This window comes from Anas platyrhynchos, chromosome 1, assembly GCF_047663525.1.
Source record: "Anas platyrhynchos isolate ZD024472 breed Pekin duck chromosome 1, IASCAAS_PekinDuck_T2T, whole genome shotgun sequence".
NCBI classification, from domain to species: Eukaryota; Metazoa; Chordata; class Aves; order Anseriformes; family Anatidae; genus Anas; species Anas platyrhynchos.
Window position 1 is genome coordinate 10,071,803 of NC_092587.1, and position 25,815 is coordinate 10,097,617.

The following is a 25,815-nucleotide window of genomic DNA, read 5'->3' on the forward strand; positions in this document are numbered from 1 at the left end:
ATTTTTGTTCCTCCCAGCCCAATGGCTGGACAATCCAGACATCACTGAATCCTTAGAAAGTAACAAATACCTGGCAAACTGAATAAAGAGTTATCAGAGAAAGATCTGAAAACAATCTCTCCTCTCCCAGTAAGAAGCCAAATGATCATACTGGGTAATGATCTTCAGATAAATTGAAATTACTTCAGCATCATGTGTAATTGGCAGCAAGACTTTACATATGAGCACGAGAACCAAAACTTCTCATATGAGAAGCCAGAGGACCAGAAAATAATTTGAAACAACAAAGGGCAAGGAAGCAAAGAATCAAATGAACCATAGCTCTTCCATAATCTAGATACTTGGGATACTTGATTTTGAAATGATGCCAGTTCCCTTTGTCCAAGCTCCTATGCAAATAAATGCCGTACATTTGGGCAAAACATGAGCACACCTTGTATTTGAGCACACACAGAGGCATCTCTGTGATACCAGAAAAGAATATCCAAATTCTGTGCCTCAAAATACTGTAGTGAATCACTAGCAAATTATTCAACTTCCTAGAGACCAATCACAACCCTCCAGACTTTTGAAGTCAAAAACTAAGAATTTAGGCATTTTCTGGCACAGGGAGTTGTCAGCAGAAGCTCTAACTCAGAAGTGAACTTGCCCTATCTCACTTTAGTTACTTGTCCTTTATGTGAATAGGAACCCAATTGTCCAAGACAGGTGATGATTGCTCTGAGTCTTACAAAACTTCACAGACCTTTTTCAGGTCTAGTAAGACTGGAAGGATGCCAGAGTGAACTCAGCCTTTCTTGTTAAAGTTTCTAAGATATTTGTATTTGGTTAAAGACAAAAGGTAGGACTGGAAACCAATATACAAACTAGTTCTTTGCGTGTAAGAGCAGGGAAAAAAATCTAGCTTGTGACTTTACAGAGTGTAATCTTACTTCAGTTATTCTAACAGACAAAATATTGCCTGGCAACAGGCATCACCACATCTTCAGAACTTATAAGTACCCTATATAACCAGCAGCAGTAGTTTAAAGGTTTAGATTTGTCTGTAAAAAATACAGTCATATGGAAAATGTGTGTGTCTCATGAGTTATGGAGGAGTTATCTGCATCCAGATTTTGAGTTTGTCACAAAAACAGCTCCAAATCTATTTTTGGATTTCATCTCTTGTCACAAACTGACGCGGTAGTTCATTACTCTCATAGAGCAGACAGGAAACAAAATAAGAACATTGAACTTCAGAATTTTCAAAATCCAGTCATGAATCTAAACTTAGGCACATTATACCCATTCACCAAGAGATATTTCAGAAAACGATCAATAGAGAAAAAAATGTAAATTAGGGAAAACAGAACAGAAACTAAAAATATGGCATACTGAATGTATCATCAGGATACATCTCTGTCAAAAGAAATAATTATATTCTGATTATAAATGGATGTAGAACAACGATTAAGCCAGTTATAAATGCCTAATTCAAGCTTATTTGGCACATTAAACTAGATTCTAAATTTTAGAAATCCACCATTTGTAAGAAATTACTCCAGGCACTAGATTTTACATTGAAGTCAATAAAAATAAGAGACCAGATGTGAACCACCCTTTCAGCCACATAAGTTATGGCTGAGATTTATGCCACACTATGTAAATTCATGCTTAAGGGAATAGACACACTTTTTTTTTTTTTTTTTTTTTTTTGTGCTAACACCATGCTGCCTTTGGTTCCATGTGTTTTGCAGTTCTGTGTCTTTATGGATTGTCCTCACCTATGAGGTATTTGCCATACCGTGACTAAAACAAACAAACAAACAAACCAAAATCAATAACAAAAACAGCAAAACAAAAATAACCTCAAACAGCAAATATCAGAAGTCATACAGGTCACTCAACCATCACGAGAACTGAGGTGATGGATTAGTTTTGAGCAGACATGAAAGAGCCTCAGCACAGGTTTTTGAGTATGTGGAAGCTAATAATAATGAACTATAACAGAGAGCTTGACCTCTCTTTTCCCAAATCTCTTTTACCCCAAATTTTCCATCATCAGTTTCCTGACATGACACACCACACACCTTATTCATAGGAATTTGCTCACAGCACCACAGACTGAAAGTGATGGAGTAACTGCTGCTCACAGCTGGCTGAGCAGGACACTGCAGTGCTCTAGCTGTCTGTGCTGAAAAAAAAAAAAAAAAAAAAAAAAAAAAAAAAAGTAACTTTTTCTCCAGATAAGATACTGAGAGCGTCTGCTAGCACTGATTTTACAGTTATTTCATCTGTATTAACATCCAAGATAGCCTTTGATCAATATACAAAGTTAAGAAATTGAGCTAAAGAATAATTTTGTTTCCAAATAATTTAGACTGACAGATTCCTTTGGCGGTTGTAGACATTATTGAAACAGATTAGGTTAATATAGTTTAAAGAAAAAAGTGACAGCTCAGTTTTGCAGTGAAGAATCACTTTGCAGAGTAAGAGTTCTATCTTAACTGACAGTTCAGCCCAAGGACTGATGACATGAGGAATGCTTTATTCCTGTCTTCTAGTGTCAATTATTAATCTGTTTTTGCATTACATTTGAGGAGTCACAGTCAGCTTCCTGGTCCCACATTAGGTAGCATGCAGCAATCTTCACCAAAAATATAATTCATTCAGTAAAACATAAAAATGATCTTGTTTGTCAGCTTAAAGCAAGACACCACTGGGCTCTGGCCCCAGTAATTTCCATTTGAAGTAATTTCCATTTAGATACTCGATTAATTTTTTGTTTAAAGAAGGATCTTTTTTAACTGTTTGCGTTAGAACTTCACAGTTCACCAAAGTAACACAAAACTTCAATAAGGCTTCACAGAATAATAACTTTACAGGAAAGTATTTTATATTCATATTTTATATTACATATTTTATATGTTATATATGCTGAGCCAGTTGGAATTGATTAAACATGACAATTGTTGATGTAGTTGATGAGAAAAAATAAAATTTCCAAAAAATTCAATTAATATTTCCCAGTTAAACTAGTCAATGTGAGAATAGCTATTCCTTTATCAATTATTATGTGCAATGTCACTGTGTCCTTTTTTTTTTTATGTGTGTGCATATTTCTCAACTCGCCAAAGGCTGAATATTAGAAAACTTGTTCATGTAGTACAACAACATCCAAAACACAAAATAATGCATCTGACAAAAATGACATATACTGATATACATTTTCTACACTAATCTTTAGCAAGATTGGAACAGCTCCTATTAAAATATCCGCATTAAAATTTAAGGTATACAGTAAGAGATATCCAGATAGGTAGGAGCAGTTGAGAAATATAATGCAGTTGCAGTGTTATGTCTGAAAGGGGGTGGAGTTCTTTATAGAACTTCTGTGACTACAGATGGTGTACTTGTGTTTGCTTTCAGCTTTCTCACTTCAAGTCATCAAATGCAATGAATGTTTCATGAAGAATATGTGGAAGGGACTCTCATTTCTACAGGGTTAGCCTATGAAATATTTTGGATGAATTGCTGGTTTTCTGTCGCTTTAATCGGAAAGCAAAAAAAATAATTGTGTTAATCAACTAACCCATTCTACTTTTCCTTCAGAACATTGGACATTGATTTGAACTATTAATATGACTGAAGAAAACAATTGCAATGATATACTGTTTGGTTTGGTTCCTTGCTTTTAGTTCTTTGTTGTTTTTTTTTTTTTTTTCCCTTGTTCTTTGTGAAAATAAACATCATATGCAAGAGATGATCTCATAACACTGGAATTTAAAGTAAAAAAGTGAAAGCCTTTGCAGTATGTAATTTTGATAAATTCATTTTTTTTTTCTTAATGTTATCTTACAAGGTTTTCGGTAACCTATTGTTCTTACCCTGTACAGCAAGGTCTACTAACCACCGACCTGCAGAAAGTTCTGTCTCCACTGGCTCATCAGCCAGTAGCTTTGGCAGTGGATACAGCATGGATAGTGAAGGCAGCAGCAGTGCCACGGGAGAGAATAATCTGTTTCCCATCCCAAGAATGTAAGGCTTTTCTTTTAATATACTGAATCCTCTGTCCTTTGAGAATGTGTAGCACTTTCACTTGCCAGTCATCTTATGTAGTCTCCTCTGCAGACAAGTTATGCATTAGAATAGCACTTAAATAGGTAGAATTTCTCAGAGCTCATACCTTCCTTTTGCTTTGTTGAACATTGAATTGTTATTAACCAACCAAATCTCTACCTAAACCTCATAAATTTATTGTTGTCACACTGGAGAGGTTGTCTTCAATGCAACAGTGTAGAGATGAGCTTGGGTTATGTTTTTTTAAAGTGCAGTTTTCCTAGGCTAGAGAATGCTTAATTTACATTTTCAGACTGACCTCCTTCTTGAAACACGTGTTAGTTGTGCAAATTAAATGCAGATATTGGATCCAACGGAACTTTCCCCTAGTTTTTAAGAGTTTGAGCAGAATTTCTCCAAAAGGTTTTGGTTGGAAATTTTAGTCCAAGATTTTTTTTTTTTCCCCTGAGGTGTCTGTAGTACCAAGCTATTATCTGTACAGTGATCCTATAAAATGATTACACAGTAAAAAACTAAGTTTTACCAGGATTTCCTTCCCCTTAACTATGGCAGTATAAATGTTCATTTTGCAATTTCACTTATAGTCCTTTACAGGAAAAAAATAATGTCTCTTGATCAGCTTAAGGTTTGTAGCCTGAATTCTTATAGTTTGACTATTCTCAAAATATTATTCAGTAGTAATGCATTGTACTGAACAATGTAGTGTAGTTCTTTCAGCATCTGCAATAGTTGTTCCATGTTTTTCTCCAGGACACAAGTTTTTGCTTTTCCTTTGCAGCCTAGACATATTAGTTAAAGCTGCAATAAAGAACATGTTTTAAACTTTCTAAAAAAGGCTAGAATTAAAAAAAAAAAAAAAAAAAAAAAGACACCAGGACTCCATTCATTGTCTAGAACAGTGATATTTCTAAGTATTCATTATTCACAAAAATAAAGAACAAAGATATTTCTTTATAAGTTGTTAAAGGCTAAAGGGGAAAACAGCCTTCAAACTAGGATTTCTTTTTTCATCTTCAGAATCTAGGAGGACAATGTGAGCTGAGGCTGTGGGGTGCAAATTGATTAATCTTTATTGAACTTTTCACTCATGTTATTTTAGCTTAAAATGACTTGTACTTTCCGGTGGCAAAAAGAGATTATTTTTAATTGGAATTGTCTATCTCATAAGATAATTATTTGGTAGCTATCTCTAATGAGAAAAGCAAAGATGCATAAAGTCCTTGTGTACAGAAACACAAGATGCAGCAAAGCTCAACAGTTTTTAGTTCACATATACAAAACTGAAGTCCAAATAGTATCACTTACTGTGTATTTTTTTAGCAATGTGACAGTATCTACAGCTACTTAGTAGCTGGCTGGCATTAGTTTATTAAGCCTGAAATCAGCTGCACTTCTACTGAAAAAAAAAAAAAAAAGAGTCTCCACAGCTTTCAGCTTTTCCCTTAAATTAAATAAAATATATCCAGTCTTCCAGTCTTCTTATTTTCTGCTCCATGGACTAGACAATATTTTTTTTATTATCATATTTTTAAGGTAATTTTTTTGTATGCTGTTATTGGACAGAACCACTAAAAGTTACAAAGCACATAGACAGCAAATGCTTACTTTTTTTTATTTACACTACAATATAATGAAAATGAATGACAAAATTACTGTTTAACAACTGAGACCTGTGGGATTGTCTTTGGGGAGAATGTTTTAAAACAGATAACTGGTTCTATTTTGAAGTCTGGATAAAAATAATGGTATATCTGAATATATGCTTGACTGAAATTCTAGTCAGCATCATGGTCACACTGATTTGTTAATGACTTCAGGGACTCTGATCCTGTATACTAATATAGCATACCCATAAGACCACACATCACAATTTGAATGAAAAGCATTAAGTAAGCTAAACAATTTAAAGTGTATTGGTATATAGAAACACTTTTTTTGGTAAGCTCTCCGTTTAGATTAAGTTTCTGATCTATCAATAGAAAAAGAGGCTGCGATTTAAACTGTACTTTGGTCTGAATGTTTTTAGTCATAAAAACATTTATTCATGAAATAAAATAAAAGAATTTGTGACACAATGAAAATTGTTTGAAGAGGTAACTTAGAATACTTGCCTATATTAAATATTGCTTTAATTATCAAGGGAAATTAATCATTTAATACAGCTAAATAAATTTTCCTATTTAGGAAGGAATTTGTAAAAAAAAATCCTTTTTTAAGTGAGAAAATTACTTGAAAATTTCCCTGAAAATTACTTATATTCCCATCTATGGTAAAAACTATGCCATTGTACTGTGTAACCACCTATACCAGTAAAATATCTGTAAAATTATATTAATTTACAATGCAAAGGTGAAGATCTACCGAAAAATGTGTGAGGAATCTAGCCTTAGGGACTAATAATTATTGTATTGCACTTGTAATATGCTTTGTAAAATATTACCTCACGGAAGAAGAATAACTTTTAATTAAAACTGAGTTTGAAATCACTTTATAAACTGACATTATGTTCATTTTTGTTCATTGTGAACATTCTGTTGCTGTCATGAAATGTAAAGCTGGTTCATTGGTAGCAAAGAGTCACTGACCCTTTAACCCCAGAGGAATAACATGTGTATGAAGTTAATTGTTTATATTCTCTATCACAGCATTTCAGAGTCTTACAGGAGAAAGACAAGTAGAAGCAACATTAAATGTTTTTGAGGGTAGTTATAGTCATCCATGTATATTCACACATGTATGCATGCATGTACATACATATACAAGCATGTGGAAAGAATTTTAAAAACTTAAAGGCTTTCATCTTACCTAACACTCACTGCCAGAAAATAGACATCCAGATTTTCATCCAGCTTCTTTCTACATCCAATGGAGAAAGATAGAGGCTGCAATAGCATTCTTTATTCCACTCACCTTATTTTAAGATTAATGTAAGTTTCAGAACTTGTCTCTTATGCTAAACCTAAACTGTAATTTAAAAGTAATCATTAAAATAAAATAATGACCACAAACATGCACTACCTGAAGTAATGGTATTGTAGACCAAATAGCAACTCAGTGACTACTTATATATTTCACCATTCACCAGAACAGGATGAAGTGAGGAGAGGAGTTATACTCCTCTTTTTTTTTTGTTGTTGTTGTTGTTGTTGTTTTTGTATATATATATAAAAAAAAAAAGTTCTCTGAAGTGATCTTTCCAAATATCAATAATAGTAATAGAAAAGTTTTTCCACTTTATTTTCTTGAAATTATGTATACATATATATATTTACAGTTTATTTATTTATTTATTTAATGCCTGTTTGTCTTGTGCTGAGCCAAATCTCATTGGTTTAGATGAATCATTTCCTTAGATCTCATGGTCTCATTGACAACTATGACCATGTTTTTTTTAACAGAGGGAAGATGAGCCAGAATGGACAAGAACCTGTAAAGCAGTCAGGAGTGGGATTAACCGATGCAGAAGGTAAAAAGAAATACAAACAACACTACAGTGGTATCCCGTTCTATTTATAGAACTGATATGATGATTTCTCTTACTTGTTATGTTATGAAAGATTAGCTTATGTTCTCTCTGTATTATAGATTAAGGTCCTGGCTTTCATTTACTCTGAGGGCCCTTTACAAATAACACTAATGTAATGAGTCTTCAGTTCAAATGAAAACCTTGTCTTACCTGTTTATTTAAAGTAATTAAATAGTTAGATTGCAATGAATAATATCTGTCTATCAATGTTCATTGCTTTTCATAGTACTGGAATAAAAAATATGAAGTATGGAGCTGATTCAGTACCCATTCAATCAGTAGAAAACATCCAATGTCTGTCAGGCTCTATTTTTATAGAATTTCAGAATATTTACTTTATGAAGTAATTATTTATTTTGGTGACTATATAAAATATTAAATAAAAATGTTAGATGAACATCAAGCTTGACTACTGCACTTAGACTGTGATGAAATTCTTATCTGATTGGGAAATCTTGAGTGATTTTTTTTTTTTTTTTGTATGAATGTGGTACTGCTGAAGAAGAAGCCATTGTAATATTGGAGCTGGAAAGAGCCTGACAGTATGGCTGTTACAGTTTCATGAGCAATGCAATCATCATGTATAATAATGAACAACTGCATGACACTTAAGAGACAGTGTTTTGTATTAAAGGATATGTTAGGAAAATTCCATTTCCCTTTGTGTAGAAGGTATATTCTTTCAATATATGTTTCTGTTGACCTCAAATATAAAACTTAATTGTCATGAACTTCATGTTATTATTGAAAAAAAATATCTTTATCATTTTAATTCATTTCAGCACTTCTTTGGGTTTTTAATTAATTCATAAATTGAAATTCATATATACAATTAAAGTTAACTTCATATTAAGCTCAGCCTTAAGAAATCAATATTTATCAGGTTTCTGCAATCTGTATACATGAGGTAACAATTGCTTTTGCTATATTTGAGGTAAAAATCATCTAATGTTGCACAGATTTGAAGCAATTAAACCAGAATTTGAAGGGCGAACAGTAAACACTCTTTTTCAAAGCAAGAGTCCTGAACTGTATATATACATTTTACTAATTCTTTAAATACATGTTTCTCGTCATGCAAAAATCCAAATTCAGATGCTTATCAGACTTCAATTTGCTCAAGGGTATTTCTAAATATTTTTAAAATTAACCACTTTTAAAAAAGAGAAGTAGTGGGAAGAAAATGGGAAATCAGGAATTTTCCATTTTTACTTTGTGATGATATGTTTTATACAGAATGATAACTGTAAACAAGTAGCTTTTCATCATTTTGTTCTTCATGAATTGCCCCCTAGTTTATGTTTTGGATCATAAACTTCAGTACATACAAATACAAAATATTTTAATGTAATGTTTGTATCTCACACAGACATGCACATGCATAAAAACAAACTAACAAAACAAAACAACAACAACAAAACTTTACAAACTTTCAAAAAGATGTGTATGCAGCATTTGGTCACTAAAAGTGCTTTTCCAGCCAAGGGCATATTTCTGCTAATCTTCAAAATCTGCGGGTAGCTGACGAGATGAAATTCCCTAATTTTCACTTATAATGCAACTAAATTCTCTTAACCTGAAAACTCTAAGAGCTGCAATTACAAGTCTGAAAAAGATGAATGGTCCTCACTAAGCATTTTTTCTCCCATTTGAGAGAAGCTGGACTGGCCAACCAAGTTTTTAGTGTCTGAATTCTAGCTGACTATATTGATACTGATCAATTTCAAATGATAAATTTAAGGCCAGAAAACCTTTCAAGAACCTTTCAGTTTCAGCATGTAAATATAATTAGCTTGCAGAGTTCAGAATTCAGAGGAACTCAAGATTAACCAAAATTATTTCAGGATTATAGAATTATTGTGGTATTATTTTGATAAATGAAAAAAAAAAAAAAAAAGTGAATGAAAATCTTAAAGATCATATTATATCTTTTCTGTAGCATGCTTTTCTATGTTATGGACCAGAGGAGCCCTGCAATTAACTGAAAGTAAATAGTCATTCCCATTTTTTATTAAGCAGTGGCTCTCATAGTTAACACTTGTATTCTCATTTGAAAATAAAGATTTAGTGTTATACTTTAAAACTTTTAACTATAGTACTATTTTTACATTTTCAAATACTCTTAATGGATGAATTATGTGAAAAGTAGCCTATGGATACTTTTAAAACTGTGTAGAATATATTTAATTGCTTCAACATGCGAGTCTACTGCTACTTGAAATATTTTAGTCACCCAGGCCATTCACACAGGCCTGACAAATATGGCAGTGGACTTAGACAAGATCTTTAAGACAGGTAGCAGAAGGCAAAGCAGGGTAGGAGTCTCAAATGGCAATGAAAACTGTTTTTTAGGAAGTTGAATCAGGACTGTGGCAACAGGATTCAGATTCAGCTCACTGGGTATGACACAAAAATGTACATCAGCAGAATCATCAGGGAAAACAATGCTCCTTTTGTAATTGTTTACCCACTTGAGAAATGTGCTAATGTTCTGTTGGGAATGTTTTTGTGCTATTAAGATGTACCAGTTAAGTTATAAGTAAATATTGGAAAAGAGTATTATTTACTTTGCTGAAACAACCAAATGGTTGGTAAAAATAACTGTGAGTATTGCTATGACAACCTTTGTTTCTCTGAACATATCACTTTGTCATTTTCTGTATTTTCACACTAGTTATTAATATAAAATAATTCAGAGTTTTGTTCTTGGGCATTGTGTTACAGTTATTTTTATGATATGCGCTGTTGCATGCTATCTTATACTTGCAATTCTGCCCTGAGCAGAAAAAAAATAATTTTCTTAAACTTCAGTAAATTTTATGATACATATTGTGATCTTCGTTGAGTTAATGCAAACCAATTTCTCTATTAATTTCAGAAAGTGCAATATCTTTTGTTTAAAGATCACTCATGACATGTTTCTGGAATATTACAGACAATACAGACAAATTAATGATCGCGTTACATGTAAGGATTGAAACTAACAATTAAAAGTACATGATTAATATATTGATTCAGTCGTAGATCATGACTGGTTTATCTTCCCTATGTAACTGCTAAGCCAATAAATCACAGATGTTATTTTCCATCTAGCAACTATTTATCCAATTAAGAAATATATGGGGAAAATTATTTTCTTGTATTTCAAAATAGTAAATATACAAGATAATTCCAAGTACCATTATTTACAATAGAAAAGAGCTATAGCTATAACTAGCATTTTAACTGAAGTTTTAACATAATTTGTTATAAGTAAATTTTGGGTCTTCTCAGTTTGAAGATGCTATATATATGTAACATATCATTAGCATTACAGACACGGAGGTCCATCTGAAACAAATGATTTAGGAAAGATGAAAAGTATTTTAGGAAACATCATTAAGCATGACCTGGCTTCACTTGATCAGTATTCTTTGGAGTGAAGGAATACTTGCAAAGCCTCTATCATACTCTCTGCTTGGCCTCGTTGACAGCAAACTGTAAATATTATATGGGAACTGAGTGACTCCCCACCCACTTCCTTCAACATAGTGATTTATTTATTTATTTATTACTATTTTTCTTTGGGTTTCCATCCAGTCCATGTCCCGAATACCAAACACTTCTCTACGCTGTTCCACCATGGCCCAACTGTTCACTTTCTGACCTTTCCACTATTCCTTTGAGCATCAACAGTGTACTAAAATGAATTCCCATAAGGAGGAAGCTCTCTCAATGTATAAGTGAGTGAAACTGATCCGAAATGTCTAGAATGTTCTTATAAAACTTTTGTAGACCTATTTCCAGACCTGAGCAGGAGGAATATATTTACACATTTACACATTTAATTTTTCACAGTCTAACAACGAGATTACTGATATTGTGCAAGATAATAGAGCAGTACCCATTATTTACATAAACATTCATAAACTTTTCCAGAATTTTGGTTTTTGCATTTTATGCATTTGCCTGAGTTACAGATGGAGAAAAAAAAAAAGCATACAAACCTTAAAAGAGGTGCAGGATGTCACTCTAACACTCCAATAACATTTGGGAGGAAAGGTGCATGACACCTGGAAGTAAGTGACTGGCAATCATTTGACCCATAAATTCTTCTTCATATCTCCTGGAGTAGTCCTGGTGAAATTCCTGTTCACCATGCCTGCCTGAAATAGATACAGCAGATGGAAAAAAGGTCTTGCAAGCTGTATCTTCCTTTCTCTTGAAGGGGTACCCAGGAGTAATATGTGGATTAGCTGTTGAGTAAAAGAAGACATGAAACAAACTGACAGTACAAGCACAGCCAAGCATTTCTGCTTTCTACAAAGTAATTAAAACTCAGAAAAATGTATTGGTTCATTCTCCTTTTACTTGTGGTTTAGTCAGGCTAAAGTAACTTTAATTGAGTAAAAGTACTCACTGGGTTATTACTGAGAAAGAGCAAGGATTTTAGATGCTGCCTAAACATACTTGCCACATCATCACAATGTAAAAATTTAGCATTCTATTGTTGTTGTTGTTTATTTTTAACTCCAATGGTCGAACTAAAAGAAGCATAACATTAGGCCTTCTGAAGACATTCAGAGACAAATGGTCTTTATTTCAGACCTTCAACCGGATAGATACAAGTGAGAGGGGAAAAGAAGGCAGATGAAGCAAAGACTAATCACAATACCGTTACTGAGATTTGAAAATTCTTTCCTATTCACACATTTCTACTTTGATGTTTTAGTTGCCTAGGCTGAAAATACGTATTTTATTGTGGATGAGAAACTTGAAGTTATCTGTATTATTTCACAGAAAAAGAGGACTGTGAAATCAGATTAACATATGATACTTAATATTCATGAAGCAGGTTATAATTAGGACTGGACATCTTGCTGGATTAAAATCAAGGAGTTTTTTACTCTCTTTTTATAACTAATGATGACTTTGAATAAGAACTGAGATTGGGAAAAAAGTAAGAGAGAGATTGGGTTAAACAGAAATTATATAACTGTGATCATCTAAAACTTTCATTCTTTCATAATCAAGTATAATTTCTATTTTTGTGTCTATTAGAAGGTAACTTCTGTGAAACATAATGCCATCTTTCTTTTTAACTGTTCTTAAATATACAAAAAAAAAAGTTAAATTATATACTGTACAACTTCTAATTTCTAGGTTTATGTCAGGAAGTGAATAAATAAATGGATGAATGGCAGTAGTCTCCAATTAACCTGCAAATCATACATTGCATTTATTTTTCTTAAATTTAGTTAAATTTAACTTTTTTTTTTTAAATTCCTATCCTCTACCACATAATCCCTGACTCGCAAAACACTAGAATATAATTATCAGCAGTAAATGAACAAGACAGAACCAGTTTCTTTCACAACAGCAGAGAATTTAATTTGTTTTGCAGTAGTTCCATGTTTCTGTACCAAGGCTCTATCCAGTTCTTTTCGTTTTAAAATACTATCTCAAAACTACAAACAGAACCATCTATTGTGGTCTTACACAAATGGGATATATTGTCTTTGCTTGTGTTGTCTTCCCAATAACTCATCAGTGTTGAATCTTTAGTGCTACCACATACTAAAACATAAGAGAACCTGAAAAAATAGGCTGGACTTTCAAGCATATTTCTTGAATCAATAAAATCTTGTAATCCCTGAGTACTTGACTGTTGACTTGATTGTAATGGATATTGAGCCATGAATTTAAGGAGAAAATCAGTCAATCTAAAGTGTTACCAACACTGACCTGAGCATTCTCTGAATTATATATATATTTTGTTTGTTTCTCAGTTCATGTCTAGTAGTATATAGAAAAAGAAATTGCTGAACACTCTCAATACATTTCTTAAAGACAAATACAAACTTGTTCATCTCTTTTCTAAACTACGTTTTTTAGCAGTAATAAGCCCCGTGTTTATAGGTTTATTGAACCATTGTGACTTAAACATTGTTTCTCAAATAAAATATTTCTGACTCTAAATAAAAGAGTTAAAATGTGATCCTTGCCCAGGAATAGATCTAAATGAAAGAATAACTCATTGTCAAGTTCCTCTACTATCTTTATAAATAAAAAGGCTACAGTTCACCCTCTCATTTTTTAAACTGTCTTTAACATAAAATCACAACCTTGCTTTCTGCCATCGTCTTCTAGCTAATATAAAAGGATTACTCTCTAGTACTCTGGACAGCATAAGATTAATCAATGCCACCAATATTTAAAGCAGAAAATACTAGCAAAAGGTGATTTTTTGATTTCTTGCCTGAATAACTGCTTTAATACAAAGTGGGGAAAAAAAGGGGGGGAGGGGAAGTAGGATAAGTGAATATAAAGTAAATATTGCAGCTGCACTTGCATCTAGCCTGTCACATGCTGATTCCCTCATACTGCACCACCTTTATTAAGGTGAATGATAATTTGTATTTCAAAAATTGAAAAGTGGGATATTCTTTCTGTCATAAGGGATCGTCAAGCCATGAATGAGGCTTGAATACACTGACAGTAGTCTTTCTCCTTCTCTTTCTATTTTAAGTTATCTGTAACATTTTATACATGCTTCCCCAAACTAGGAATAACTACTACTAATACCTAAATACCTAAATAATTAGAAAAAATTTTTCAAGATAAAAAACAACAGCATCATAAACCTAAGAATGATTAGCTTCCTCCCAAAACTCTGGGAAACATTTTTTTCATCTATCTTTGATTGGTCCAGTTCTCTAATTTGCCCACCTGGCTTTCCAGTAATAATTGGAGCAATTAGTTCTACCTTCCTGAGGTATTTGCCTGTATAACCCAGCTGTTTTTCCTGAAAAGTTGCAGAAAGAATTTAAATTTGAAAAGAAAAGAAAGGAAAATAAAAAAGTGACTTCGTCCACAGATTAAAAAATAGGGGGAAATAGGACTAGATAATCTTATGTATTATTGAATCCACATCAAAAACATTGCTTTATATAACTACAAACCACCCTATTGCTAAATTATTACTATACAGCATCATTAAAAGAGTAGTAAGTAATCCAGGGACTGTTTCTGTGAATAACTTGTGGCTGGTCAAGCTGTTTGGGCAACTCTTGTATGAACCAGGGCTGGCTGGATATTAGCTGTTAAATCCTTTGGCAAGAAATTTTAAGTAGCTTGATATTTCTAAGCTTTCGTTTGAAATGTTTGTTTTTTTCCATGAGATCTGTAAAAAAAATAATAACTATTAAGACAGAAACAAAACAAAAACCTTAAAGCAAATGAATTTCAACTTTAAACCAAAATAACACCCTTTGATATGGTGCTTCAATAATTATCAGGAAAGATGTTTTTCTTGCTTAATATTCTTAATCACTTTTATTGGCTTTGATCTTAAATGCTTCTTCAGTATCACATCACTGTTTGAGACTTTCAGGAGGATTTTTCTGGTGATTCCTTGGAGGTGTGGTGGGGTTAGAGGGTTTGGGCTTGAGAACAGTAGTGTTAGGAATTCTATTCAAAAATTTGACACAACAACATGCTGTTATTTATTAGCACTTTTGGTGAAATTATTTAAGCTATGTCTTTAAGAAAAAAAAAAAAAAGTTATGAAGGCAACCTGATTGTATAGCTACTGACACATTTTCTACAAATACCAGTAAATAAAGGTGACCTTTGGCATCAAGAAGAAAATAGGAGTATTTCTCCACCATCCTATCCTTATTCCCAAAAGGGATTAAAGGTGAAGATGCTGAAATGCATGGATTCTGATATAAGACTGAAGAAGGGCTCCTTCACCTAGTGAATAATTTAAAACATCATTTAAATAGAGTCAGTTTTCATGATCAGTGCTTATTTAGAATCAGAGAAAAAAAAATAGGTTGAGACATTAGTATGAGAGGGTATACTGTTAAATATTAACTCCTCTTTGAAACGAAAATAGATAGAGATATTAAGTAGAATTTTAAAATATAATTTTCCTAGATATTTTACACGGTCTCCTTCATAATTAGGTCCCAAAATTTTGTTCATACTTTAGGAAAAAAAAAAAAAAAGTGAAATCAAAATGTTTTAATAGCAAGGGCATTCAGTGCTCAGCTATGTAGAAGCTGTTACGTAATAGTGGCAGGACTGGGGTTAAATGGACCTCAGAAGATATCCTGTTTTTCAAAACACAATATTGTTCCCAAAAGATTTTGCTAACCCGCATCAAAAATCTTAGTGGTGATAAAGGTTTTCATTTCTTTGGATGGTCTGTTCTAGAGTTGACACTAAAATGTTTATCCTAACTTCCGGCCTAATCTTGCTTGCTGAAATTAAAGAGACAAAGAAGAGTCCAAAATTCAAGCTCTTTCACTCACAAACAGCACATTTTAGCAAGCACTCCCTATGCACATATTTTTTTCAGTTTGCCTAACAGTGATACCACAGTTGCTCCTAGTGGACATTTCTGTAATAGAGCACCACTTTTGTATTTATCTGAAACTGGGGGGCAGGGGCAAGTGCAATAACCTATTTCTATAATTAACAATTCTTTTTAAGTCCTTATTGTTTGTAAGTCATGTAAAAATAGCTAGTATTTCATTAGATGGTTTAGAAGGTTATTCTTTATTTCTTTCATTAAATAACCTATAACTTGCTTAGAAATTGAAATATTATGCTGGGGATTCACAAAGAGCTTTCCCCCCCACACACCTGTTCTTGTAGTATAAATCCTTTTTTAGGCTAATGTTCAAACTTTTAACAGTTAGCATTTGAGAGAGTTTAGAATTATTGGTCTGTAAGTTCTATTTCAAGACAGAAGTTTTTTGAAAATCAATGTGTTATAACGAATAACACATTTTACCTGTGATGAAACAGCCAAGATTTCTCTGACTCTTGCAGTTGGGAATCTTCTTTCATATCTACAACTAGAACACTGTGCTTTGTCACCAGTTTAACTACAGATGAATATGCTTATCATAATGATCCATGTTCATTATTTCATCCTATGATAGTAGGTTTAGAGACTTATAGTTTTAATGAAATGTGTTATCCATTCCTTTTTCTGGAAAAGCTTCCAAGTATTTTTGTTTGTTTGTTTGTTTTTGTTTTGTTTTGTTTTGTTTTGATTTCTGATAAAGAAATCTTAATAGTTTGTCCTTGTATAGGCATTTCTAATTCCTTTAAGCTACTGTATGGGCACTCTTCTCTATTTTATGATATTTCTTGTTGTACCACTAGGAGGGAATGAAACAAACAGAAGACCAAAACAAATATAGTGGCAGAAAGTGATGTACTATAAGTTTAGAGCAGGTTGTAATTTGTGTTGTAATTTGTGTTTGTCTACCAGGTTTCGGGGGCTTAAACATAGGTGTATCCTGCTGTTTTAAATACCCTAAAGTATTTTGTGGCCCAGTCCAGCTGCTGCTCCAGAAACTCATGGGCATCCTTCAGATTCTGCACCACATCTGCCATTCTTGAGCTGACACTTCAGTTTCACTAGAACTTCTTATACGGTCCCAGATCCTTACATGTATAGGCATAAACCTGAATTTCTCCCACAGCCAAGATGCTATTCAGGATCCTCTTCAGAGTCAATGGAAAAGAATTGACAGTCCAGGTAGCTATCTGTTAAGAATCAAAAGATTATCATGAAAAGTTGCAATTTTAAATTTGCAAAATTATTTTAGATAGATGAAATCAGATGAAATTACTTTAAGCCTTGGTCTACCAGATGGTTTCCAGGTTTGCATGTGTCTTGATGCCATCCACTGCAAAAGTCTTTCTCTGCAGAAACACCTTTGGCATGTTTTCATTTTGTTATACTTTTTAAAGTTGTCTTTATATTTTTGGGTACTGCTTTGACTTTGCACTCTGACTGATTGTGCTGTGATAATAACGTGACTGAATTTCCATGCCTTGAAAACACATTTCTGTAGATCTCCTGGGTGAAACACCAGATACATATATCTGCCATCACATTTCACGTTTCACACTGCTAAAATGCCTAGAAGTTCACATTGTTTCCAAAAGTCTGGTAACATATTGACTATGATAATTAGTCAGTTTGTGTGATTTACTAGAAAAAGACCCATATGTAACTTCTGTCAGTTCTTGTTGAGGATGATATGGTGTTATGGTTTAACCCAGCCGGCAGCCAAACACCACAGAGCTATTCGTGCACCCTCCTCCCTCCCTTCCTGGGATGGGGGAGAGAAATGGGAAAGTGAAGCCTGTGAGTTGAGATAAAGACAGTTTATTAAGACAGAAAAATTATAATAACAATAATAATAATGATGATTTGTGATAATGATGACTGTGATAATAGTACTACCACTAATAATGTGTACAAAACAAGTGATGCACAATACAATTGCTCACCACCTGCTGTCCGATGCCCAGCCTAACCCCGAGCTGCTGGCCCCTGACCCTGGCTAGTGTATATACCCCCTATATATTGTTCAGCATGACATCAGATGGTATGGAATACCCGTTTCGCTAGTTTGGGTCAGCTGTCCTGGGTCTGTCCCCTCCCGGCTCTTGCTGCACTCCCAGCATGCCTGCTGGCAGGACAGAGTGAGAAGCTGAAACATCCTTGGCTTGGTGTAAGCACTGCTCTGCAACAATTAAAACATCAGTGTATTATCAACATTATTATCATCCTAAATCCAAAACACAGCACTTTACCAGCTACTAGGAGGAAAATTAACTCTGTCCTAACTGAAATCAGGACACACGGATACTTTCTGTTTACTCCTGCTGCTCACCTCATATTTATTCACCAGCTTCCTGATCTCCTTGGCTGTGTCTGGCTGAGTGCTTAATTTTCAGCAACATGTTCTTATCCATAAAATACTTTGTTATATTCACGAAAGATGATGGATTCTCAGTGATTTTAATGCAATTATCCATTTTCCCCTCTTTCTCCCCTCCCCTGAAGCATACCTTTCTATTAATCTAATCATTTTCAAGGTTTCTTTTTTCTTGGCAGGTAAAAGAGAGAAGGGAGCCTGGCCTCCTTGTCTCTGGGCTTTTGAGAGAGCGATGCAGACCCTTTAACTCTTTGTCTGTACATTGATCTCAAGTCTAATTTGGGGGTTTTGTACCTTTTATAATATACAGAGACTGACTTTATACAGAGACACTATTTTTCATGTTTGAAAAAGTGAAGACTACACAATATCCAGACTCGGTATCTTCTTTCACACAGTGCTTTCTCTTCAAACATTCCCACAAAGCTAAATTATCCAAGTTTCTGCAGACTTATGCCACAGATTGGTACACTATATAGTCTGAATTTTAACATTAGTTTTTAAATCTATGACATCTGTACATGAAAGGTGGCATTTCCAAAGTAAAGAATCTGAGTAGTGTTAGAAAGAAAATGAAGATTTTTTTTTTTTCTGTTTATGAACATTTTATGCACATTGAGCTCTTACATCAAAGGATGTGGGAAAGAGAGCATAGGATCCCCTCCTCATCACTCCTTATCAGCAACACCTTACTTAGCTGTTCCACTGAGTAGAGAGGCTACTCTAGATTTATAAAACTATACAAATATAGTGAGACTTGAAGAGTCTTGGCTTGCCAACTGTGGTGGAACAAGAAACTCAAACACATACATTCCCTTCCCCTTTCTGATATCAGCTGCATACATGGAGATATTTTTAAGGCATAGGAAAAAAAATATCTCTGATTTCTGCTATAATTGTACAGAAAATTCTTACTTAGTGATTCTATGATTATAAATTAAGTAAAAAGTATTCATATCTTTTTGGATGCATTTTATGAATGGTTATTCTTACCTGAATAATCCCAGTTTTCATATTCAAGGTCAATGCCAACAAATTTCTCACATCAGAATTTTTTCAAAACATTACGAGTTCTGATGAAGAGTTTAAATTTCAGATAAATAATGCAAACCTAAGAAGGGATATATAGAAATGACATCCTTCTTCCATGGTTTCTCAATGCACCATTTGACTGAATAACCTGATCTTTATGATGTAGTTTCTGATTACAAAATGAAGGTTCCAATATACTCTCAACTGTTTGAAATACTTTGAGAATACTGGCTGGGGAGTCTTGTGTAAATGCCTTTTCTGATTATTCCAGGTTTCCTTAGATTTTTAGCTAAAGAATCTCCAGATTTTATGCATCATGTTGACAAGCAAATGGAGGTAGTACCCAAAGAAAATGCTCTTATCTGGCAGGTTTAAGTAATGTATGCTGTACGCATCTGGCCTTCCATCCTTCCTTCTGAATTGCTGTTTTTGCCATCTCAAAATGAATTTTTGAAATGACATTCAACTCATTGCAATACAGCTCAAACATGTATCACATAAGTGCTTTTGGCCTCTACCCAAAAGGGGATTAGGAGGAGAGACTGATGATGGTCAGTCTGCTATGCTGTCCCTCTGGACATTTTCAAAGATATACTATACACCTCATGTCCTCTTCCTAGAAGCACTCATCTATTTATCCATCTGTAGATAAATGTAAGTCTGTCACAGATTTACATTTCCATTTCACTAGAGAGAGATAAATGCCCTACTTTTAACATTGGTTCAGTATGACTGTGAGTCTTCAGTAGACAATCAATCTTATGTAGTCTCACAAAAAATGAAGTCAGCCTATATGTATAGATGAAAATCCTTAATTCTCCAGTCTATTTTTCATTGAGTTTAACCCCTTTGTAGGGATGCAAAAAGTCTCTTCAAAGCTAACTTACAAGACATGGGTAACATACATAGGAAAAATAAAAATCTCTGAGGAAAACTAGATTTACAAAATAATCTCAGCCATAAATCCAAATACCCCACTAAGTAAGCTGAGCGTAGCCTTCTTATGAAACACAGCCTTGACCAAAACTTAGCCTAGAAGCAAGCACTTTCCTGCTTTATTTTACTTCTGAAAATAATCTTACATCATTATTTTAATGTAGGCTGCATCTACATCGTTGTTTTGATTCAGAGCAGTAACATACTTTGAAATAAATTCTTCAGTCTTACCTTGCTTTACACTGAGACATTTTCCTTTTTAAAGTAGATTTGATACATCCAAATCAGGTTAATTTTGAAGTAATCTAAACTGGAAATCTATTCCAGGTGAGCACTTTATGTGCTCCTGTCCCTCGGTATGTTATAACCATAATCAGTATTGAGTCCTTTAAAAGGAGATAGACCACATGCAGAAAAAGATTTTTATCAAGGATGAGAGTAAATCCAGCTTCAAGTGGATTCCTGACCATATAGGTACAATATAGGTATAGCTGCCACAAAACTGATTCCTTTCATCTACTAGTCTGTTCCTATTGCACCAGATTAGATGCTATTATCAACATAGTAACAGAGAATTAATCAAACATCAAAGTATATAAGGACTTGGTTTGCCACTTAAGACACTTGAGAATCCAGTTTTCTACCTTTTGCTACCTAACAGTGTTATAGATATAAAACACATAAAAATACACACATATATCTTTCAAAATATCATCCTGTGATCAGTATGGTGAGAAGATATCTTTGTGTCTGTATAAAGGGGTCTAATGAAATAAAGGAGATATATGTGTCAGCTGTCACACTGCAAGAAATCAAGCATGAAAAATGTGAACAGTGATGGACATTTCACTTTCTACTACCACATTGCACTGATGGAAAACCTGTAACAAAGGGTCTTTCAAGCATTTTTGAAGAGAAGACAAGTACACACACATAAGAAAGTCTCCCAGCTTTTAGGTAATACTTTCCATTTAATCTTCCTTCTGTAATGTGCTCTCGTTCAAGATTGTTCATTTTATGTAAATTGAATTGATTTATAAGCAAGTGTTATGTGGTGATTTTTACATAGTTATCACACAGCATATATTTAAAGTTCTTGACGTAAGTTGTTTGGTTTTTTACACTGTGAATTGCATTAAGTAACTTAAGTTCTTATGTAGGCATATCCATTCAGAACATTGTATTAAACTTTATTAAATTTCATAAGCTTTTTGAGCTTAAGTGATGCTTATGAGGGGAAAATTTTCCTCCAGTGAGTTAACAGGAGTTGTGCCATTTACTGAAAATCAGAATTCCATATAGTGTAGTTAGAGTTCTTCAATTAATTGTGAAATAATTTACTTAAATGCATATATTGCATTGTACAGGAAATATTACTTCACTACAATATAAAGTATAGAAGTATACACAGTATACACAGTAATGTCATACATAGCTAACATGCAAGTCAAATAGATGTAGTGAGCTAGATTTAAATTGTGTACCAATTTAGATCAGGACATACTCCATAAAAGTCACTGAAATTTCATGAGACTCAGGTAAGACAAGAGGGATCACAGTGAGAAACTTTCAAGTACTGTGGAAAACACAGAAGCAGTGTTGAAGACTGAGAAAAATTAGGACCAAAGCATGTAGCTGACTGAGCAACTAAAGTGCTGCAAATGATCTCTGAAGATGGCAAGCCTGTCCTCTGAGCAACCCTGAGCTCAGACCCCACAGCTTTTACTCTATTATTTATCATGGCAACACTTTTGTCCTATTCTGCCTATGGTCTTTAACTCCCTAGGTTTTCACTGTATTGTATTTAATTTAAGTAATCAGTATTCTATTTCAGAATGTTACTTTCAGATGGAATGAATCCTTTGCAGCAACAGTCTTGTTGGGATTCAGATCAGCACCTTGTCCTAAGAGAAATACCTATACTGTATAATTTTTTTTGCACCTAGTTAGTTTCAGTACTGATGCCAGTGGGTTTTGTAAAACTGTGGTTAGGCTGTGAAATGGAAGGTAAGATTTATGAACAATATGAAGTAGAAAATTTGTATTATACTGCATGTTAGGAACAGAAATGGAGTCAGCAATTTGAAATTAATGTAGGTAGCTATAACTTCATAAAGTTAAATTTTAGCATGAAGATTTAGTGTTGATTAGCTCAACAAGCTAACTCAATTATCTATCACCGTGCTGAGTCAAGGTAGATTTAATATACATAGATTCTTAGGATTATTAGATCAACTTCAGTGATTTATATGTATACATATGCATGCACATATGTAAATGAATGAATCACAAACACACACATACATGTATATGTATGCATATACAGATGTATACTATGATCTAGTAATTGTCCTACATAATGTTTGGAAAAGAAATCTCAATTTTGGAAAAAGTGCTCTCTTTCTGCAGGATTCTGCATTATTCAAACTATCATTTTTTTTTCATTATCTTTTGTAACCTAAAGAATAAACACCACCATTTGTGATTGTAACAGATTTACAATGGGATGAGACTGAATCTGACTTAGAAAGGCAATGAATCCTGTTAATCTCTTTCAGCTTTAAAACTGACTTTTCATCTGTTCTACTGTTTTACTAGTCTCTTTTTTTTTTTTTAATAAATATTTTTTTAAATTAAAAAAAAAAAAAAGAAAAAGAGTATTTACAACAATTTAACTATTACTGATTTTATTGGTAATTTACTTTGACTGTGAAGAATAGGATAAGTACATTTCTAGTCTGATCCTTTAGATTTTGCTAACATGACCTGCTTAAGTAGTCAAGGAGTTTCTCTAAATAGTGAAGGTTTTGTTTCAGTCTAATACTTGTTCTATTTCCATGTTAATTTTCTAATTAAAAACCTAGACTTTTGTCTATTATATCAAACAATCTAATCTAGTATCCTTTTACAGCTGGGATCTCTGAACTAGATAATGTAATGAGAAATGTTATCATGGCGTTAGTGATGCCATGATGGCATTTGCCTCTAAGGCAAACCTTTTGCAATTAGTGGTGAGAAATAACAATTTTGAAGGTGTAATTCATCTGACCTGTTTTAGAGATATATTTGCAAATAAAACAAACCACATTCTAGAAGAGCAATTGCTCTCCTTATACTTTAAAGTGAGCCTTGACATCTAGCTGACATATAGACATCAGCATTCTGACAAATGAATATATCAGCAGGGTTTGTCTCCAACAGACATTAAATAACACTTGCTGTAAAGTGTTATTCTATATGCATAAAGAAGTAACTTTTAAACACGTTTAACTTTATTTGACAAAAATGCTAATTTGATTTGGTCTGCAGTTCTAAAACCTGCTGCTGTGCTCAACAGCAAGTGTAATTACCATTTAGAGTGTTAAGTTCCATAATTATTTTGAACTAACAAGAAGCACAAGATGGTGTCAATTTGCTTTTTGTTAGAAAAAGCTCTAATTAAGAGGTGAAAATTGGAATATGGGGGAAATTTGAGGTCAGCCATTTACTCAGATATATACAAAATAAGTGCCTTGAAATCACAGATGTGTAACAGGACAACAGAGATCAGATTTTATTTCATTAAAGATGAAAATTGAAACAGATCACAAACCTAAATTAAGGGCCACTTCTATGCCTCTTTAGAATATGTTACAAATACTAATTCTGCTTTCATTGTATTTATATAACCTAATATTTTTAGTTCTCCAAATTCAGTGTTGCAAACCAGTTTGATATCCCCTTCCCCGCCCCCCAAGGAAACAGGGATTCTGCCCTCTTTTCTCCACCCTTCTAATCTCATGGGAAAGAGTACCAATAAAAAACACAGAGATGGTATAGACTTTCTGCAGAATTCTTCCATGGATTTAGTGACTGACACAAACTCTCATGTACCTAGAGCTACTAATTGGTTTTGTCTCTCAAAAGAGTTGATGCCTTGTGTTTCTTGAAGGAAGCCCATTCTCAAAACACACTAGCAGATAGCTATCTCCCTAAGTCACCTAAGTCAAACTTAATCTAAGTTGCCTACAGAGACCATACATGTTTTTTTCTGAATACCATACTTCAGTGGAGATAGCACTCCTATCCCTATTGTCTACGCTGTTGTTCACCACAAAAGCAACACACAGGAAAAAACAAAACAAAACAAAACAAAAAACAGGAAAAACAGGTAAATCAAATTAAAATGCAGCACTTACAGTTAGATTCTTTTTCTTTTCTTTTTTTTAAATATATATTTTTTTAATCCAAGTTTCCTAATATTTTTCACAACTGGATGATATAGTAAAATAGTAATCTTCGTCTCAGGTTAAAACCACAGCCTCTTAGATAATTTTAGAATTAAGATTTGGGTCAGACATTGGAATGTCCTCAACAGTTCAAACAAATTCCTGTCTCATGTATCTATGGGTTTTTCTGGGTTCAGAAAAGCACTTTGGTAACCGTTTGTTAGTGGAAGGAAGACAAGGATTCCCAAGTGTTGGATTCAACAGCTTGTGAAATGAAAGAGAAAGAACTCTGGGAACCATCAGAGGAACTGAGATGAAACTAGGAAGAAGAAGGAACAAAGCTGATGCAGGAACTAGTCAGAGTGCCCATGATTCATACTGTGGGCCTGATAAAAAGCTTGGGGAGCGAGTAGCCCACAAGGAAACTGAGTATCTGTGTGTCAAAAGAAGAGTGAGGAAAAGCCTAATTTCTTTGCTTAGACTTTTCTGGGGAACAAGAAACATTCAATGGGAACAATGAATTTAAGTGTCCTTGAACTGTGAGCAGCTCCCAACAAACTGTCACATCTGGGTTCATAGCCTGTGCCAGTCACACGTCATGTTTGTAGCTGACAAAAATGATCAAGGTGACTGCACTTCCTCTTTGATTTTGGCATAACATTTGGGCCAAAGTGACAGCAGCAAACCTGGTCACTTCTGAAATCTTCCAAACCATCTTTATATAAGATCTTCATATTAAGTTCACTTCATGAACACTCATTCCCAGTATTAGAAGCCCTCTGGGAATAACTACCAACATTCAAATTACATAAAAAGCAAACCCAGCCATACATAGCCAATCTGAAAGATGTATGAATCTGATCTCTTCAGATGCCTGCAGCAAAACTAAGTGATGAGGAATTGGGCTTGTATTCATGCTGCTGTACTACTGATCATTGTCTCCAGTGGCAAAACTCTTGAATGTGCGGCTGGACTTGCTTTCATGCAGGAGTACTAACTTGTTGATATATTTATATACAGCTATATTTAAAGCTCTTTTCTCGAGGCAACTTCTTTTTATTGTAAAATGGGCAGGCTTTGAAAAAAGATTTTTGTGCTATGTGTTTTCAAACAACTGTGGGATAATGTGGGGACTGCAAAGTATTTTCAATATTCTTTTTACTTCTTTAAAATGAGGGAAACTAAAAATATACAATTGATGCCCAAAGCAATTTTAAAAATACTGAAAGTGCTGGCATTGGAGAAAATGTCATTTTCCCACAAAGCTATTGGTATTTACATGCCCTTATCTCAAAATATACAATGTCCACTGTGTTCTGCTCTA

At 33.7% G+C, this 25,815-nt stretch overlaps 1 protein-coding gene across 6 annotated transcripts in view; it reads left to right on the forward strand.

Moving 5' to 3' along the window:
• PCLO (piccolo presynaptic cytomatrix protein) overlaps window positions 1–25,815 on the forward strand; it is a 361,590-nt gene that overhangs the window by 304,263 nt on the left and 31,512 nt on the right. For all 6 annotated transcript variants that reach the window (XM_027459987.3, XM_027459975.3, XM_027459963.3 and 3 more), the window contains 2 exons: window positions 3,876–4,017; window positions 7,458–7,525. In XM_027459987.3, the coding sequence (XP_027315788.1) occupies window positions 3,876–4,017; window positions 7,458–7,525 (210 nt within the window). The remainder of the gene's footprint in view (window positions 1–3,875; window positions 4,018–7,457; window positions 7,526–25,815) is intronic.